This window comes from Rhodofomes roseus, assembly GCF_022264815.1.
Source record: "Rhodofomes roseus strain CIRM-BRFM 1785 chromosome Unknown C8Q71scaffold_12, whole genome shotgun sequence".
In the NCBI taxonomy this organism is placed as follows: domain Eukaryota; kingdom Fungi; phylum Basidiomycota; class Agaricomycetes; order Polyporales; family Fomitopsidaceae; genus Rhodofomes; species Rhodofomes roseus.
The window spans coordinates 221,596-239,650 of record NW_025952968.1 but is presented as its reverse complement, the minus strand read 5'-3'; the positions used below and the strand labels follow the sequence as shown (position 1 = coordinate 239,650).

General features: G+C 56.0%; 3 protein-coding genes across 3 annotated transcripts; all 3 read left to right on the top strand.

Moving 5' to 3' along the window:
* The first annotated feature begins 40 nt into the window (after positions 1 to 40).
* C8Q71DRAFT_762749 (pyridoxal phosphate-dependent transferase) lies at positions 41 to 1,795 on the top strand. The gene is made up of 5 exons (XM_047923943.1): positions 41 to 182; positions 362 to 600; positions 660 to 881; positions 934 to 1,481; positions 1,535 to 1,795. Exons 1-5 carry the CDS (start codon positions 71 to 73, stop codon positions 1,689 to 1,691), a joined length of 1,278 nt encoding a protein of 425 aa, XP_047777985.1. The 5' UTR covers positions 41 to 70; the 3' UTR covers positions 1,692 to 1,795.
* A 255-nt stretch (positions 1,796 to 2,050) lies between these two features.
* Positions 2,051 to 6,232, top strand: C8Q71DRAFT_87802 (uncharacterized protein). The gene is made up of 4 exons (XM_047928435.1): positions 2,051 to 2,509; positions 2,562 to 3,860; positions 3,920 to 6,145; positions 6,215 to 6,232. Exons 1-3 carry the CDS (start codon positions 2,126 to 2,128, stop codon positions 5,810 to 5,812), a joined length of 3,576 nt encoding a protein of 1,191 aa, XP_047777984.1. The 5' UTR covers positions 2,051 to 2,125; the 3' UTR covers positions 5,813 to 6,145; positions 6,215 to 6,232.
* A 1,597-nt stretch (positions 6,233 to 7,829) lies between these two features.
* C8Q71DRAFT_709438 (uncharacterized protein) lies at positions 7,830 to 8,953 on the top strand (the record flags this gene model as incomplete). Its single annotated transcript, XM_047920683.1, has 4 exons — positions 7,830 to 8,116; positions 8,199 to 8,389; positions 8,444 to 8,594; positions 8,653 to 8,953. 4 exons carry the CDS (start codon positions 7,830 to 7,832, stop codon positions 8,951 to 8,953), a joined length of 930 nt encoding a protein of 309 aa, XP_047777983.1.
* Positions 8,954 to 18,055: the final 9,102 nt, after the last annotated feature.

Below are 18,055 nucleotides of genomic sequence, written 5' to 3'. Positions count from 1 at the left end.
GCATTTGAGCTGGCAGGATCGACGCGGGTCCTCCCGACTCCTGCCAGTGCCCTCCTCTCCACCCGCCAAAATGCAGGCCATCGCCCGCCCCCTCGCCCGCGCCGCCCCCAGCCAGGTCCGCGCTGCCGCCGCCCTCTCGACGTGGGCCCACGTCCCCGCCGGCCCCCCGGACCCCATTTTGGGTGAGTCTTCCCGCCTGTCGCCCGGTGCCGGCTATTCTCTTCGCGTTCGGCCGAAGCCATGACATTCTGTGCACTCCCTGCTCTCACCGTCACGCTCCTTTGCCACCATCGACCTCCTCGTCGCCCTCCTCACCCATGACGCCCCGAGTATACCCCGCAGTGCTCACACCCCCTTGCAGGCGTGACGGAGGCGTTCAAGGCCGACACGGATGCTCGCAAGATCAACCTTGGTGTCGGCGCATACCGCGACGGCAATGGCAAGCCTTATGTACTCAGCAGTGTCAAGAAGGCTGAAGAGTTCTTGACCGCGCGCAACCCGGACAAGGAGTACCTGCCTATCAGCGGTCTTACTGAATTCACCAGCGCCGCGGCGAAGCTCGCGTACGGCGCGGACAGCAAGCCGTTGAATGACAAGGCGGTACGTGCTCTGGACGCGAGCATAAACTCGAATAGCTCATGGGATCCTTGTCTCGCTAGATCGCTGTTGTGCAGTCCATTTCGGGCACAGGTGCCCTCCGCATTGGTGGTGTGTTCTTCCAGCGGTTCTTCCCCAATACGAAGGAGATCTATATCCCGAACCCTTCGTGGGGCAACCACACTGCCGTCTTCCGTGACTCTGGTCTCGCAGTCAAGCAGTACCGGTACTTCGACAAGAAGACCGTCGGCCTTGACTTTGAGGGCATGAAGGAGGACCTCAGGGTATGCTCAGACGCTTGGGTGAAAAGACCTCGTGCCTAACTTCTGTTGGCAGAACATCCCCGCAAACTCCTTGGTTCTGCTGCACGCATGTGCTCATAACCCTACAGGCGTCGACCCGACGCTCGAGCAGTGGAAGGAGCTTTCCAACATCATCAAGGAGAAGGGGCTCTTCCCCTTCTTTGACATGGCCTACCAGGGCTTTGCCTCTGGCGATACCACGCGCGACGCGTTCGCTGTGCGACACTTCGTTGCGGAGGGCCACCAGGTTGCGCTCTCGCAGTCTTTCGCGAAGAACATGGGTCTCTACGGTGAGCGCGTCGGAGCGTTCTCCGTGACCTGCGCGGACGAGGACGAGAGGAAGCGTGTAGAGAGCCAGCTCAAGATCCTCATCCGCCCTATGTACTCGAACCCACCGTTGCACGGTGCGCGGATCGCGAGCACGATCCTGAACAACTCGGAGCTGTACACGGAGTGGGAGGAGGAGGTGAAGGGCATGGCGAACCGCATCATCTCGATGCGCGACCGTCTGTACGACAACCTCGTCACGCTCAAGACGCCCGGCGAGTGGGGACACATCAAGAGCCAGATTGGCATGTTCAGGTGCGCTGACATGTGATGTGTTTGTGGGGGAGATGCTGACGGCGGCGCGATAGCTTCACTGGCCTGACGACGCCGCAGACGCAGGCGTTGGCGCAGAAGGCGCACATCTACATGACGGCGGATGGCCGTATCTCGATGGCGGGGCTGAACGCGCACAACGTCGACTACTTCTCCGAGAGCGTGAGCAAGGCGGTCAAGGGCGAGCTCTGAGTGTGTTCTGGGCTGTCTGTTGCGTGGATTCCGTTACATTGCTAGATGTGGATTGGATGTGGTAGACATCTGCGGTTGGACTAATGCATTGTCCTGTCACCTTCCGTCGCCGTCCCTTCTCGTGTCCCTTCACTCTGTCACGGTGGGCTGCCTTGTGCGGCGGTCCGGCGATAGTGGATGTCCGGGCAGCTACAGGCGCACGGAGCTGTCACGCTGTGGCTCGCTTCCACTCCAGTAAGGATTGGTGCTGGCCCGGAATGGCAGGTGTGAAGCTTCGAGGCCGGGGTTCCTTCCGCGCTCTACCCACAGCTAATGTTGCCGCACTCTAACAGACATGGCGCATCTCGCCACCGCCCCGTCTCTCGTTCTCCACCACCACCACAGCGCCGTCCGCCCCGCCGCGCGCAGCCATCCTCCCCCCCTCGTCCAGCGGGATGCCGACGCTGCGCTGGCGACGAAAGACGTCGACGCCGCTTTTCCCCGGCGCGTGGCCCAATTCCTCCGCCTCGGATCAGGGCGACGATCAGCGCCTGCCCGTGTACAGCGATGACGCCCCGCCGCAGCTGCCTGAGCTTCGGCACCTGAGCCCCCACAAGCCCTGCGGCGAGGGCGAACAAGACCCAGCGGCGCTCGCTGAAGAGGGATGGGGTTTCCCTATCGTCTTGGAGAAGCATGGGTTTGAGGACGACGGGCGCACTGTTGGGGCGCGGGACCGCGTGCGGCAGGCGTCGCAGCCTGTGACGATGTCGAGTCCCGCCTCGACAAGCGCGCCGCTCAGTGCGTCGTTGTCCCAGGCCTCGACGTTCAGTGACCCGACGGTAAGCACTCCTCCAGGACGTTTGCGGCGCATATACCGACTCGGCACTACAGGAATCCGAGGGTGTTCTCACCCCGCAGTCGATCCAAGGTCCGCCCTGGCTTTCTCCGCATACAGAAGCATCTTACACCCCAAACACGAAAGACAATGTCCTCTCTTCATCCAGCTCTTTCTACCATTCTTTCGACGACCAGACACAGCACGATCAGGACTCGTTCGCGCATGACACCACCATAAGCACCATAAACGCTAATACCACTATATCCAGCCATAATACCGCCGATTTTCGCCCGCATCGCGGCGGGACGCGCGCGGCGTACCGCGATGCGCCGCTATTGGATTTTGCAGAGCCTCTTCCACTCACGCGCATCAGCCTGGACTGGGAAGCAGTCACTGCATCTTCGAAGGCGAGCGATGCGTCTCTGCAGAGTCCACGTTTACCGCACTCGCCTATCCAGTTCTCCGCTCCGTCTACAGTCGGCTCGCCTGTACTTGGTGGGGCTGCACCGATTCTATTCAACTCAGAAGCCATGGCGACCACGTTCTTCCCCGTGTCCACGAGCAGCGGCCACGAATCTTCCTCCGACGCTCACGAGGACGCTCGACATGGCGCGTCCCCACCAGAATCCTCTCCGCCCGCATATAGCCTTGGCACAGACTCTCCAGTACTCCCCGCTGATGTGGGTTGCATCCAGAACCCCCAGCCACCGATCAATTCGCCGTACACGCTCATGGCGGCGGACCTGGACGCGTTCGCGGATGCAGCGACGAGCTCATCGCTGTCGCTGCCCACGTCGTTGCACTCCGCCCTGTCAGTGGCACTATTGGCGGAAGCAGGGATCTCGGAGCGGAGCCCACTGTCGCCGCCACATTTGCGCGCACATAGCGAAGAGTCGGGTGTGCGTAGCCCATCGCTTGTGCTCGCTGCTTGTGGGAGCACCACAGAGTTCCCGACTACTCCTGGGGCGGCCGGTGATTGCGTTGAGGACGATGACGCAGGCGACGCTGCTGTCGAGGAAGCTATCCGGATGCGTACCCGACGGATGAGCGCGCCGCTTTTGCGCTCGCCGCATACGCCTGTTCATCGCAGTGCGCCGCGTGAGCGCAGGCAAACGCTCAGCAGTCGGGTCGAGGTTCAGCGTGACGAGGCTCGCGACAGTGCAGCTGGTGCTCACCGGCCAGCGAAGCTGCCCGTGTTGGGGAAGATGCGGAAGCTTGGTGGGAAATTTTTGAGCCTCTTCGGTGGTAAAGGCGCGAGGACGTCTGACCCGGGGCTGGGTGTCGAAGGACCAACAGAATTCGCTGTGAAGAGGACACGGAGGACGGCGGTGACAAAGATCGAGTTCGAATCGGTGGGTGTATGCGCTGCTATACATCGTGTTCATCGCCAGTTGACTGTTTGTGCCCGTAGGAACACCCGATCCCTCTACCAGAGACTCCTGCGCGGGATGCACGCGCGTCTCGCCGGTCTCTGCCACTTCGAATGTCTAAGTCGCCCTCGAGCTCGCCTCAGCTTCCACAGCGTGACTCGTTCCTACCCATTGAAGACCCAGAGTTCGCATCGAAGGGCATCCTGTCCATTCCCTTGCAGCACATGCGCGGCAGCCCCTCTATCCAGTTCAAGAAAGGTCATGGAGCCTCCGACAGCGGCCATGGTTCGCAGAACCGCGTTACCCGGGCGCGAACATTGACCGCCCCTGCGAAGCCTCAGTGGAGCAAGGCGATCAATCCGAAGGCTCCGGCAGCGGCGGCAAAGCAGACGCGGAGGTTCTCTCTGTCCTCCGCTCTGTCGAGGTCACGGTTGGACACGCTGAAGACCACAGTTGTCCCGCACCCTCCCGTACCCGACTTCCCCAAGTCGCCGACGTGCGACCAGCACCCGCGCCGCGACGAGCCCGTGCGGCCTATCGGCATGATCCCGCCTACGGGACTGGACGCGAAGTCGAGCCAGTCGTCGCTGAAGGGCGGCGTGGCAAGCTCGAAGAAGGGAAAGGAGAGAGTCAGGCCGGTCAGCATGGTTGTGGGCAGCGGCGCTGCGAGGCGCGCGTTCTTGGACCATCCCGGTCCCCAGATACGCGTGCAGGCACCGACGCCACTGATCGGCGTGGCGAACACGTCGAAGGAGGATGTGCGTGCGCGGCACACGAGTATGCTGGTGGGCAAGGAGAAGGATGCGAGGCGCGATATGATCGAGGTTGCGGGGTCGAAGTTCAAGATGCACCGGCCGACGAGGAATGCAGACCAAAATCAAGACGCTGGGGAGGCAACGACTTCAGCTGGCGACGCGGTACAATATTGCGTTACGGCCCCTGAGCAAGTCATCGAGGAAGCATCCACAGAAGAGTTGGGCGTATCTGCAGCTGTCGTAGAAGCATACAACAAACTCGTGACGCGCGAACGACTGCCCATCGAACGTCCTGGTCCCGATGAAGTAGAACCTGAGGCACACCCTCGCCCGAGCACGGATGCGCAAGCACCTAGGCGGCGGTTCTCGCTCTCGTCTGCCATCTCGTGGCAGCGTGCCATTCGTGCCCGGAGCATGATCGTCTCTGTCGGGCGGCGAAGCGGCGAGAGCGATCGTCACGGGGCGGACAGCAGCGGTAGCACGGACGTCACCGCCACACCACCCGCGTCAGCTCCTGGTACATCGAGCTCACGCCCAACCCATCGCCGTGGAAGGGGGAGCACGTTCAGCACGATCATCGACGCCGGCGTACGCTTCGACATACTGACGCCTGGGTTCGGGTTCGTTATGCCGACTTCTACTCCGTCTCCGCGTGCTGTCCCTAGCTCGCCGACTGCTTCGAGACGGTCGAATGACGCGGACTTTAGGCGCGACCGTGATGATGCGCCGGTGCTCGGGGCACTCGACTTCGAAGCCGCGGAGGACGCCATTGGGATGGAAGAATACCCATCGCCGGACTCGGACCTCGATAGCATGAGCTTCGCAGGGACGACGACGCTCATGGAGAGCATAACGAGCAGTATCAGCATGGATTCGTCTTATGCTGATTCGTTTGCGGATGCGCGGTCGGAGCTCGCCGACTGTAGCGTCGCTCTGGACGAGCCCGAAGACACGTTGGCCCACGGGGCTGTGACGAGACTGGGTGAACCCTTCGAGGGTGGAGAGCGTGTGGTCAAACGGGTTGAGCTGATTAGCACGGCGGTAGGATCGTCGGGAAGTTCGGGCGGTGGGACGCCCACGACGGAAACGGTGGAGAGGGAAGAAGAGAGGGGGTTCTTGCGTGCGCTGGGGCTCGAGCTGCCTGTGAACAAGAGTCACAGTGTGCATGGTAGTGGGTAGGTATCGGTCAAAGGTTGAACGTTGGATGGCTCACTATGTGCGCTTTCAGTTACATCGATTGGTGGTTTAGTAGTTCGGTTCGCACCTAGGGATTGGACAGAACGTGCAAGTTTCATTGTTGTCATGATATCCGCCACAAAGTTCTTACTGCATTGCATCACGCGAAACTGTATTCCAGATAATTAGACAGAGTTATCAACATGCGCTGCGGTCCAAGTTGGCTCTACATACTGGAGAATGTATCAGGAGGTAGCCGGCTAGAGCGAGCGCGCACTCTCGACAGATCTGAAGCCCGCTTGCACCCATGAACGTACACGGTGCGTACGCCATCTTGTAAGTATCATGTGTACAATACTTTGCTAGGTCTGACACTGCATTTATACACTACCTGCGCGTTGGCAGTTGCTATGGATGGTTCCACAAACAAAATGAGGGACCCACACACACTGTGTCCCTACGCCTAGTGGTCAACTGGCTTTCAAGTTCTAATCTCGACAGTCTGTTCCTCCCTGCGTGCAAATGAGCCGTTGTTTCACCCACCTGTACGTGCTGCAATTGCCGTTATGTAACAGAATAGAGGTAAGCAAGAGCTAGGGAAGACGAATATTATCGGGAACGACTCTCGTCACGAGAGTTAGTCGTGAAACTCGTTGAGAACGTCCGATCGACTGGGAGATACGTTCCCGGAACGCGTTCCGGGAACGCTCTTGCGGAACGGCCTTGGGGAACGCGTCACATCGTGACGAGAGCTCAAAGCGTAGTTGACGGCCACTACTGACAGTATGTCAAATCTTATCTAATCACTCTGTAAAGTTCTTACCACCTATTGATCATTGAAAAAACTACCGCGGTCGTAGCTGTGTCCACTGAATATTTCCGCAGCAATTTCACAACTTCGGCTCTGTCACACAGAGCACTTAGAGGAATGCATACAGAAATTCCGTGGGACTACAAATTGAAACTGATTCCGACATAGTACGCTAAGGCCAGGATTATTGAAGCCTACACTCCAATATATTGACAGCATTTTAACATTGTCTGCATGCTCGATATAGCATGAAATACAGTGCAGTACTGGCTATCACGAACCAGCGGCGAGGCTGAGGCCTGAGGCAAGATGTGGCCGAGCAATAGTTGCCTATTCCGGTAACATCGTTAAATCCGTCACGGTCACCCTCAACGATCACAGATGATACAACACGCTCCGCTAGCCGCATCTCAAAGCTGAAAGGTAGATACTAGTAATTTTATATGTCGACAACATTATTCTCAATGGGGCTCTGAGTGAAATAGGAGTCAGCAAAGCGGCGGTTGCGCTCCCTAGGAACGTCACTGAACGTCACAGCGCGTGACGTTCCGCGTTCCGCGTTACGCGTTCCGGGAACGCATGTCCCCGTGGATCGAGGACATATCGAAAATGGAAAGTACGCCCCTACGGGTCCGGGCCGTACTACGGACCGTACGACCGGCGTGACTGACCTGTCACACACCCCCAGCAGGTCGTCCCTGGTTGCCCCTGGGTCGTCCCTCAAGCTGTTGGGTCTCGCCATCGCCATCGCCGTCTCGTAGCCTCGTCGTCGCCGTCGCGCGCCATCGTTGTCCGAGTCATTGACTCGCGCTCGTGCCGTATTCTGACTGTCTCCGCCTCTGTCTCACCCTTCTGTCGCGCTATCGCTGTCACTCCGTCTTGCCCTTCCGCCCCGTCTTGGTATCTCCCCCGTCTTGTTCTCGCCGTCGTCGCCTTGTAGCCTCGTTGTTGCCGTTGCGCCATCGTGTTCGCTCCCGGAGCCGACTTGCCCTTCCGTCACGTCTTCGTGTCTCCCCCGTCTCGTTCTCGCCATCGCCATCGCTGCCTTGTAGCCTCGTCGGTGCCGTCGCGCTATCGCTGTCCCTCCGTCTCGCCCTTTCGCCACGACTTAGTGTCTCCCCCGTCTCGTTGCCGCTATCCTCTACCCTTGTGCCATCCCTAGTGCAGTCTCGTTCTTGCGACCGCGTCCTTGCACACTTCATAGTCAGAATGCCTGGACTAGGACCAATTCTCGCACATCTTGCAGACCAACCTGGGCTCATCGAATCGCTCTCTCTTCCGGGCCTTGTGAAGTTCATTATCCATGCCTCTGCTCTAAAGAATGACATCATCCTGACACAACCGAGTCGGCATGATCCTGAACAGGTCCCTGAATACCTGTCGGCGACAATCACGGAGTACCTCGCCTCGGTTGCCGATATCACAGTAGAGCAGGTTGCGCAGTGTTGGGCTGTTCTCCGAGGCATAGCATGGGATCCTGATGAGGTCAAGAGCTGGTTCGAGGGGAAGGAGGAATACTTTGCACATTACGGGTGGTCGAAGGGAGTCTGTATGTCATTTGTACATCCTCGTCAGTAGGAGGGTAGTCATAGCTCATGTTCTCCTAGCATCCCGTCCACTCTATCCACCTACTCATTTCTGTACGACTGCTGGCTGCCTTCGCAACATCAACCATGTACCGTTGAAGAAGTCAGAGTCCCGGCAGGTAGCACTGTTCACCTTAGCCAACGGTGCAGTACCTGCGTGGTCTGTGCATCTCTACTGTGAAGGTAGTGAATCTACTATCGTATCTGTGCTGTATCCAAACTCAGAGGACGCCTTAGGCTGCAGAACTAACTATCACAACAACTACTCTGTGCGTGATGGTGAGCGAACCTACCATGCGGGCATCCCACAATACGTCCAGGCTGGAGATCACCAGTTCATTGAGCTGGGAGTGATCAACATGTGGATTAACCTGATGTTAACAGCTTGGTACGTGTGCACCAACATATTGTTCTCCCCGGGCTGCCAGCCCTGAGTTGCATTTCAGGACATCTGCGACCAACTGCGCAAACTTTTATAACAGCACACTCGCTCGACGCCATGAGCAGCCGGACGATTGGCCATTCAAGATGGAGCTAGAGACCAAACAGGTCTGGGATGCATTCACCATTGTTTCCCTCCTCGAGGACTGCCACAAACGCAATGAGGTACTCCGTGTTCCTCATACGGGGTTGCAGAAAGATCGTTTCACGGAGGCTGTGCGTGCTCGGAACGGTCGCATCCGCACGTTTGGCTTCCCCAATGTCCTCCACACCAGGCAGCGTCTCTACCCTATGACCTTGGGGTAGCTGACATGGCAGAATAGCCTATGGCTTAGGGCCAGCTGATGCCGGCCGACGTGACCTGTGGGCGCTATACCCGCTGCTCAGATGAGCGTAGGCGGCGATGCTAGTGGACAGGTGGTGGTTGTCGCCACTTGCATTGCGCCTGCAGATGTTAGCTGAAAGGCTATACTCATGGCAAATAGGTGAAGTTGTGGGTGAGTATAAGGACAAGAGTGGGAGAGTCGAAATGCGGAAAAGCAAAATAAGCGGAACAGCAAAGAAGCGGAACAGCAAAGAAGCGGAAAAGCGGAAAGTGTATAACAGTCGAAGAGTGGAAGAGCAAACAAGCGGACAAGTGAGAAAGCGAAATCAGTGGAAATGTAGAATAAGCGGAGATGCAGAATAAGCGAAAATGCAGAATAAGCGGAGGTGCAGGATAAGCGGAGGTGCAGAATAAGCAAAAATGTAGAATAAGCGAAAATGCAGAATAAGCGGAGATGCAGAATAAGCGAAAATGTGGAATAAGCGGAGGTGTAGAATAAGCGGAGGTGCAGAATAAGCGGAAATGCGGAATAAGCGGAGATGCGGAATAAGCGAAAATGCGGAATAAGCGAAAATGCGGAATAAGCGGAGGTGTAGAAGAAGCGAAAATGCGGAATACGCGAAAATGCGGAATAAGCGAAAATGCGGAATAAGCGAAAATGCGGAATAAGCGGAGGTGTAGAAAAAGCGGAGGTGCAGAATAAGCGGAGGTGCAGAATAAGCGAAAATGTAGAATAAGCGAAAATGCAGAATAAGCGGAGGTGTAGAATAAGCGAAAATGTAGAAAAAGCGGAGGTGCAGAAAATGCAGGATAAGCGAAAATGCGGAATAAGCGGAGGTATAGAATAAGCGGAGGTGCAGAATAAGCGAAAATGTAGAATAAGCGAAAATGCAGAATAAGCGGAGGTGTAGAAAAAGCGGAGGTGCAGAAAATGTAGAATAAGCGAAAATGCGGAATAAGCGGGCGGAATGAGCGGGCGGAATAAGTGAAAACTGTTCAACTTCACCTATCCTTTTGCTTGCTTGCGAAGTTGCCCATGTGTTGTTTGCTTATTCTGCATTTCCGCTTATTCTGCACCTCCGCTTTTTCTACACCTCCGTGAAGGCCTGCCGCCGGAGGTGCGGCAGGGCACACTCAGCTCAGGCGTCAGACGCAAGAACAGGAACGGGCTATGTTATTCGGAGACGGGGATGGTGTGGTCTAGCTAGGATATATGGGGTGATGAACGGGAACGGAAGAGCGGGAGATGATGGTGGTTCGAATGTCCGAGTCCGGGGACGTTCGAGCACGGAAGCAAATAAGGCGCCGGCGTGTACATACTGCACAACAGCCCGATATGGTAAGTATGGTGATGTGTGGTAAGCAGTAGGCTTACACCCTCCCGGGCAGTGAAGAACGAGCGGGGGGGGGGGGCTATGGCGAGCAGCGAGGAGTTAGGTAAGTAGTGTAATGTAATTCCTTCCAACCCAACGGGTACGCAGCACGGGTGCATCAAAAACCCCTGTGGGGAAAAGCTACCGCGTGGTTGACCCACCCTTGACCTTCTGGAGAGCCTCCCAATCATCGAGCGCGGCGTTGTCGTCGAGCTCGGACGCGGGTAACCAGGAGTCGTGTTCTGGACCGTATCCCTTCCAGCGCACGAGGAGTTGTCTTTGGCGGCGGTAGGTGCGTTGATCCAAGATACGGTGCACAAAGTATTCCTCCTCGCCGGCATCATTAAGCACGGGAGCAGGCTGGTCGAGGTGGCGATCCGGAAAGAGGGTAGGGTCATTTTCCACGTGGGGTTTCAGCTCGGAGCTGTGAAAGACGGGAAACGCCTTGGACGTAGGCTGGAGTTCCAGTTCGTAGGTAGATGTTTCGGGGTAAGCACGGATCACTCGGTAGGGACCGTCCCAGCGCGGGAAAAATTTCGCCGCCCTGCGTTCGCCCTTGGCCTTGTACTGGCGACGCCGATTGAGCGTACTCAGCATAACCTTGTCGCCCACAGCGTACGGCCTCTCGACACCCCGGAACCGGTTGGCGAAAGCCGCCTGGTGTACCTTCGCCGCAAGCATACAGTCGCGCGCATCCGCGACGTCTTCAGCGACTTCGCGCGTGACTCGCTCAGCAGCCTGTTCAGCTGTTTCCTCCTCGGACGCGTTTGGACGACTCACGGTGTCTACCAACGGTGGCAGGACACGCGGAGCACGGCCAAATCGGATTTGAAAATTGCTATACCCTGTGCTTGCATTCACGGCCGACATAATGTCGAAACGAACACGCGGGAGTGCGCGTACCCAGCCCTTCTGGTTGCGTTGGACGTGATACCGCAAGCATTGAGTGATGGTTTTGTTCGTACGTTCGCTCGAGCCGTCTGTTTGCGGATGAAACGAAGTTGACATCTTCAGTTTAACTCCGGTCAGCTTGTGGAGGGCGCGCCAGAAGCGGGAGACGAAGAGTTTATCGCGGTCAGTGATCAACTCAAACATCAGTCCATTCTCGCAATACCAGTGATTGAAGAACAGGAGAGCGACATCTTCCGCGGAGGCGTCCGTGCGTGTGGGCACGATCCTGACATCGGAGTGCAAGCGGTCGGTAATGGTCATCAAACAATTGTGACCGTCGTCCTCGGGCAGGGGGCCGACAAAATCGATGGCAACGGAGGACCCGCGGTCGTCGGGAACGGGCAGGGGATGCAGCGGACCAGCCGCTTTCGTTGTACGTGACTTGTTTCTCTGGCAGTCCTGGCACGCAGGGATGTACGCCTGCTCAAGGTCTCGGCGCATGTTGGGCCAGTAAAATGCATTGCGCAGGGAGCCGTAAGACTTATCCGCACCGAAATGTCCAAGTGTGTCATGGGCCGTCTGAAACAGGCGTTCCCGGACGTTACCGACTCGTGGTACGAGTAAGCGGTCCCCGAGGTACCAGAGTCCGTTAATGCATTGCGCGCCGGGCGTTGATGTGGCGTTAGCGGCGAGTTTGACACAGAAGTCGTCGCGGGCGTAACCGGCACGGATATCGTTCAGAAGAACGGGATCGGCTTGCACCGACAGCACTGCTCCGACGGTCGATGCCTGTTCATCAGGGAAGGCGTTAGGGGGTACCCTTGACAGGGCGTCAGCGACCGTATTGTCTTCGCCGCGGATGTACACAATGGAGATGTCATATTGGGACAAGAACTCTTGCCAGCGCAACTGTCGCCGCGAGAGATCTTTCTGACCGTCAAAATTCTGCAACGTGCGGTGGTCGGTGTACACGTAAACGTGTTCACCCACGCAATCCGCCCGCCATTTCTTCAGCGCGCGAATAATTGCTAACAACTCCTTTTCATGCACAGGGTAATTAAGCTCGGCGTCACGGAGTTGTGTAGAATCAAACGCGACAGGACGGGCAGTTTCCCATGAGGGACCATAGCTGAGTGTGGCGCCGGTACGCCAGTCACTGGCATCACAGGTGAGAAATATTTTGTTATCGCCGTGATTATCATGGTTGATAACGGTCAGACATTCAGCACTGGTGACAAGGCGTTTCACGGCTTCAAAGGCGTGCTGGTGCGCATCGGTCCAATCGGGGAAGCTGGCTTGGGCTTCTTTGGTAGTGAGGGGAGTGAGGACGCGCGTGTGCTCAGCAAGGTGCGGTAGGAACGTGGCGACATAGCGAACGAGACCGAGAAAGGCACGGACGTCCTTCGCACTCTTAGGGCGGGGCCATTGAAGGATACGATCCGTCTTGGACGTTTGTGGACGGATGCCATCAGTGGAAATGTGGTGTCCCAGAAAGGACAGCTCTGTAACGAAGAACTCGCATTTCTTTAAGTTCACGTACAAACGAGCGTCCTTTAATGCCTGCAGTATAAGACGCACGTGGTGATCGTGTTCCTCGACCGTATCAGACCAAATGACTATGTCGTCCAAGTAGATGTGACAGAATTTCCCGAGGTAGGGACGAAGCGCAGCAGTTACGCGCCGCTGGTGAATGGCAGGCGCGTTGCGTAAACCCATAGGCATTACAAGCCATTCATACAACCCTAGTGGCGTGGACACTGCCGTGAGGGGTACATCGTCTGGGTGAACGCGAGTTTGAAAGAAGGCATTTGTCATATCCATCTTGCTCCAGATCTTCCCTTTACCACAGTCGGCGAGTACATCATCCACGCGAGGTAAGGGGAAGTTATCTGGCACAGTATTTGCGTTCTGTTGACGGTAGTCATTTACCCACCGCGGGAGAGCAGTTGGGTCGGCCTTAGGTATCAGGAAGGCAGGCGAAGCGTGTTGTGAGTTAGACGGACGAATGCGGCCAGCTTCCAGATGCTGTTGGATCAAGGTGGACCAAGCATCCTTAAATTTGCGCGGAGACGCATATGAGCGGGACGAAATCAGCTTGTTTGCATCTTTTAGCTTGATCCGACAGTGCACGTCATCTGGTAGCATGTCCGCATGAGGTATTGGTTGGAACACCTCCTTGAAATCGTGTAAAACAGAGCTGCTGCGCCGCTGTAATTGCTGCTTCAAGGCCAGGCATTCTATGGTGTTTCTGATTGCACTAATGGCATTACAGGGACGCGGTGCAGACAGATCGGCGCGCACGCGACGTTGCGCCGTTGTTTGTTGCAATTCCCCCAAAACGGCCGATCTATTGGACATGACTGATTCTAACTGTTGTACAGTGGGTGGCGGCGGGGGAGGCAACGTTACGGGACGGTAATATACACCATGCATGAGTTCAAACCCAGCGTTTTGCGACAATACGGTACGGGCGGCGTGATCAACGACCACGCGGTTCTTAACGAGGAAGGGTAGACCGAGAATGACAGGAACACACAGGCCGGGTGTGACAACGGCACGGACGGAGCGAGAAGACCATGCAAAAGAGGGATGAGAGAGACGGATTTTAACGTACTCGGTCAGGGTGACCGTTGCTTTTCGTTCTTGAGGCGTCATGGCGAGCTCGACAGTTTGCGGGACGGGTAGCTTATACCGACGCCAGGACGCGTTGTTCACGAGGTCCTCGCGAATCAGCACTAGGTGTGACCCACTGTCAATTAATGCCCGAACCGGCACTGCATCACCAGCTGTCGTCGTCGCGTGAACGACTGCATCCCAGACGAGGTGAGGGGAGTGGATGCTTTCGTTCACTGTCGACGGCGCAACAGCCGCGATGACAGGCGGACACGAACCGGACGGACTCACCCAGTGCGACTCGTCCGAGTCCGATTCGTCAGCGTCTTCATCGTCGGCCATGTTCGACGATGCGTACGGCACGACATCGTGCATGCCGCGGACGACGGCGACGGGGCGTGCCGATGCGGACGGTTGTTCGTTCTCGTCTTCGGACTCGTATTGGGCTGATTGCACGGCCGCGATTGCCTTCCCTTTTCCCTTGCGGGCGGAATCGGCGTCAGCTTGGGTCAAGGTACGGTACCCGGTCGGTTTTGGGAAGTCATTGGGACACTGCTTGGCCCGGTGGTCGACCCAGAAACGGCGGCACTTACGACAACCCTCGTTGGCGTCGAGGAGTCGCAGTTCGTCCGGGGTGAGCTTCGGCAACGTCGGCGTGTCGGGACGGGTGCTCGAGGCGCGACTGTTCGTAGCAGTGTTCGTGCGGCGGGAAGGTTCGGACAGTGTCTGCGGGCGCCGCTCTTCGCGACCCCTACGGCTGACCGTTTCGAAGTCGGCCAGCTGAGCGCGTCGTTCCTCGTCGATGGATTGGACCACGGTCCTCCAGTCGCGCAGTCCGGCGATCTTTGCGTCTTTTAAGCTGTCCGCGCGGGTATGCAGACGGGAGGCGAGTGCCTTCGACACGGAGACGGCGAGTTGTTCGATGATCGCGGCGTCGTCGAGGTGGTGGGCAGTTCCCTTGAGGATCGCGTTCATGTTCTCGAATCGAACGCAATACTCCTCGAACGGCTCGTTGTCTTTCATGCGCATAAGCTTCAGCTTTCGGTGCGTGGTGTCCTCCCAGCGAGCGTCCAGGAAGTTCTTTCGTAGAGCGGCCATGAACTGCGCGAAGGTCATAGCGTACAGCTCCGTGCGCCTCAGCGCGGTCCAGGCGAGGACACGTGGGATCATGATGCGACCAGCCACGAGACGGGTCTGGTCTGCCGCGGGAACGGATTTGTTGCCAAAGAAATGCAGGCAATAGTTTTCGAAGGTGTCGAGCACTTCGGGACTGAGAGCCCCATCCTGCAGTGTCGGCGCCTTCGACGGGTTGTCCCACTCGACGGTGGCAAGCGAGGAGGACGAGCGGTGAGCGTTGGTCGTCATGGTGCGCGAGACGTGGTCGTCGTCAGAGTCAGAAGTGGAATCGGAAAGCGTCCAGACGGGCGGAGTCTTTATGACTTCGGGTGTTTTCGGACGTGCAGGTGACAGCGGACGCGTTACGGGAGTGCCCTGGCGGGGACTGGGGACAGTTGGTTGAGTTACGGTGGAGTCCAGCCCTCCTGACGTCACTGGTTGTCTCTCCGCCCCCCGTGGCGGGGTGCTTGGCGAGGACTGGTCCCCAGGTGGCGGCGTAAGTGGGGAGGACGTGGACGGAGGCCGGTGCGAAGTCGTCGCTCGGGCGTCCGCACCCGGTGGTGGACGAGCGGCCGCGCGAGGGCGGAGTGTGTTTGCACGAGGCGGCATGATAGACGGTTCAGAAGGGGGGTGGCACTCGCCCAGAGGACGAATGCACGGCAGCGTCGGATGCGGTTCGTATAAACGGTTCGGCACAGTTGAGGACAGCTAAGCCGCCCTATCAGCGTCGTCGTTGCAGAGCGGTTTCGGATGCGGAACAGTGCAGTGGAGGGTGACGTATGGGTACACGGCTTACATTCGGTGTTCAAAAAAAAAAGTGAAGGCCTGCCGCCGGAGGTGCGGCAGGGCACACTCAGCTCAGGCGTCAGACGCAAGAACAGGAACGGGCTATGTTATTCGGAGACGGGGATGGTGTGGTCTAGCTAGGATATATGGGGTGATGAACGGGAACGGAAGAGCGGGAGATGATGGTGGTTCGAATGTCCGAGTCCGGGGACGTTCGAGCACGGAAGCAAATAAGGCGCCGGCGTGTACATACTGCACAACAGCCCGATATGGTAAGTATGGTGATGTGTGGTAAGCAGTAGGCTTACACTCCGCTTATTCTGCATTTTCGCTTATTCTACATTTTCGCTTATTCTGCACCTCCGCTTATTCTACATTTTCGCTTATTCTGCACCTCCGCTTATTCTACACCTCCGCTTATTCTGCATTTTCGCTTATTCTACATTTTCGCTTATTCTGCACCTCCGCTTATTCTACATTTTTGCTTATTCTACACCTCCGCTTATTCCACCTTTCTACTTCCTTGCTGTCCCGCTGATCAACTCTTTCACTCTCTTGTCCTTTTGCCCACTTGCCAAGGTGCTTATCTGTTTTCCTCTTCTTTGCTGCTGCACTTTTCCGCTTTTTTGCTTGTCCGCTTTCTTCATTCTCCTGCTCTTCTACTCACTCTTATGTTGTTTTGCTTACTGACCCTTCATCAATACCTGAACCTGCAGAGACCTGTAAGAGCTGCAGATGACCCATACCTGCTGGGTACGTGGCCCTGAATGGTGAGGCTACTAATTGGACGGCCACAGTGTGTATTACAGTACATGCCTCATGCATTGTGCAATGTACAAGAGTCAATCAAACAGGGCTGCTGCTGCTGTTCCTGGAAGAAACATGCCAGTGTTGTATCACAAACACAGACAGCTAGCATATGATGATCACACAAGGCTGGCCAGTGACAAGCAGCACACTACTTGGTGCTAGGTGATCTATTACCCTGCTGCATACACCTACTTGGCAAGACAAACAGATTGAAGGACAGACAGATCACTGACACACAGACTGGTACTGAGAAACAGATGTACAGAGACATGGATGTATCACAATGTCAGATAAATGGATTGATCAACACACAGATTGCTGACAATGTGAGAACAAGCAAAATATAATCCACAAGTGCAAGTGTCCCAGGTGTGGATGATGTCCAAAGGGCAATTGCGTGAGGTAATTACATCGAAAACATCTGTATATATACCACCTCCCCCCTATCCATCCCAACCAGGCACTATTGCATCCAAGCTTGCGAGCTTGCCACAATTGCATGCTCCAACAGACAAGTGCCAGTGGTTGTACAGAGAAGCAAGTTGCCAGCATGTAGATCACCAATAAGCAGACATATAAAGAAACAAAGTTGATGGATAAGCAGATGTCAATGGAGAAGCAGATTGAAAGACAAGTGGATCACTAACAAGCAGATGCCACAGAGAAATGAGTTGCTGACAAGCAGATTGCCAACAAGCAAACATACAAAGAAGCAAATGTACAAAATTTAAGAAGCAGACATACAACAAAGTGGACCACTAACAAGTGGATCACTGACAAGCAGACATATGTACAGAGAGATGGACATCAGAGAAGCAGATGAGTCAGACAAGCAGATTCAAAGGCAAGCAGATATACAGAGATGTGGGTCACTAACAAGTGGACCAGCATAAAAAGAAGTGAATGTACTGCAAAGAAGCAAATGTAGTACAAAGAAGTGGACATATAAAGAGGTGGATGTACAACTTGAAAGAAGCGGATGTACAAGGAGCAGACATACAAAAAAGCAAGTGTAGTACAGAGAAGCGGTCAGGTAAAGAAGTGGTCATTAGAATAAGTGGATGTACAAAGACACAGATATACAAAGAGGCAGATGTCAAAAGAAGCGGAAATGCAGAGAAGCGGACATACAGAGAAGTGGACATACAGAGAAGTGGACATACAGAGAAGCGGACATACAGAGAAGCGGACATACAAAAGGGCGGACATACAAAAGGGCGGACATACAAAAGGGCGGACATACAAAAGGGCGGACATACAAAAGGGCGGACATACAAAGAACTGGGTGTAGTACAGAGAAGCAGACATGAAAAGAAGCAGATGTATGAAGAAGCGGATGTATGAAGAAGCGGACATGAAGAAGCGGACATGAAGAAACGGACATGAAGAAGCGGACATGAAGAAGCGAGCATGAAGAAGCGGACATGAAGAAGTGGGCATGAAGAAGCGGACATGAAGAAGCAGATGTATGAAGAAGCAGACATGTAAAGAAGC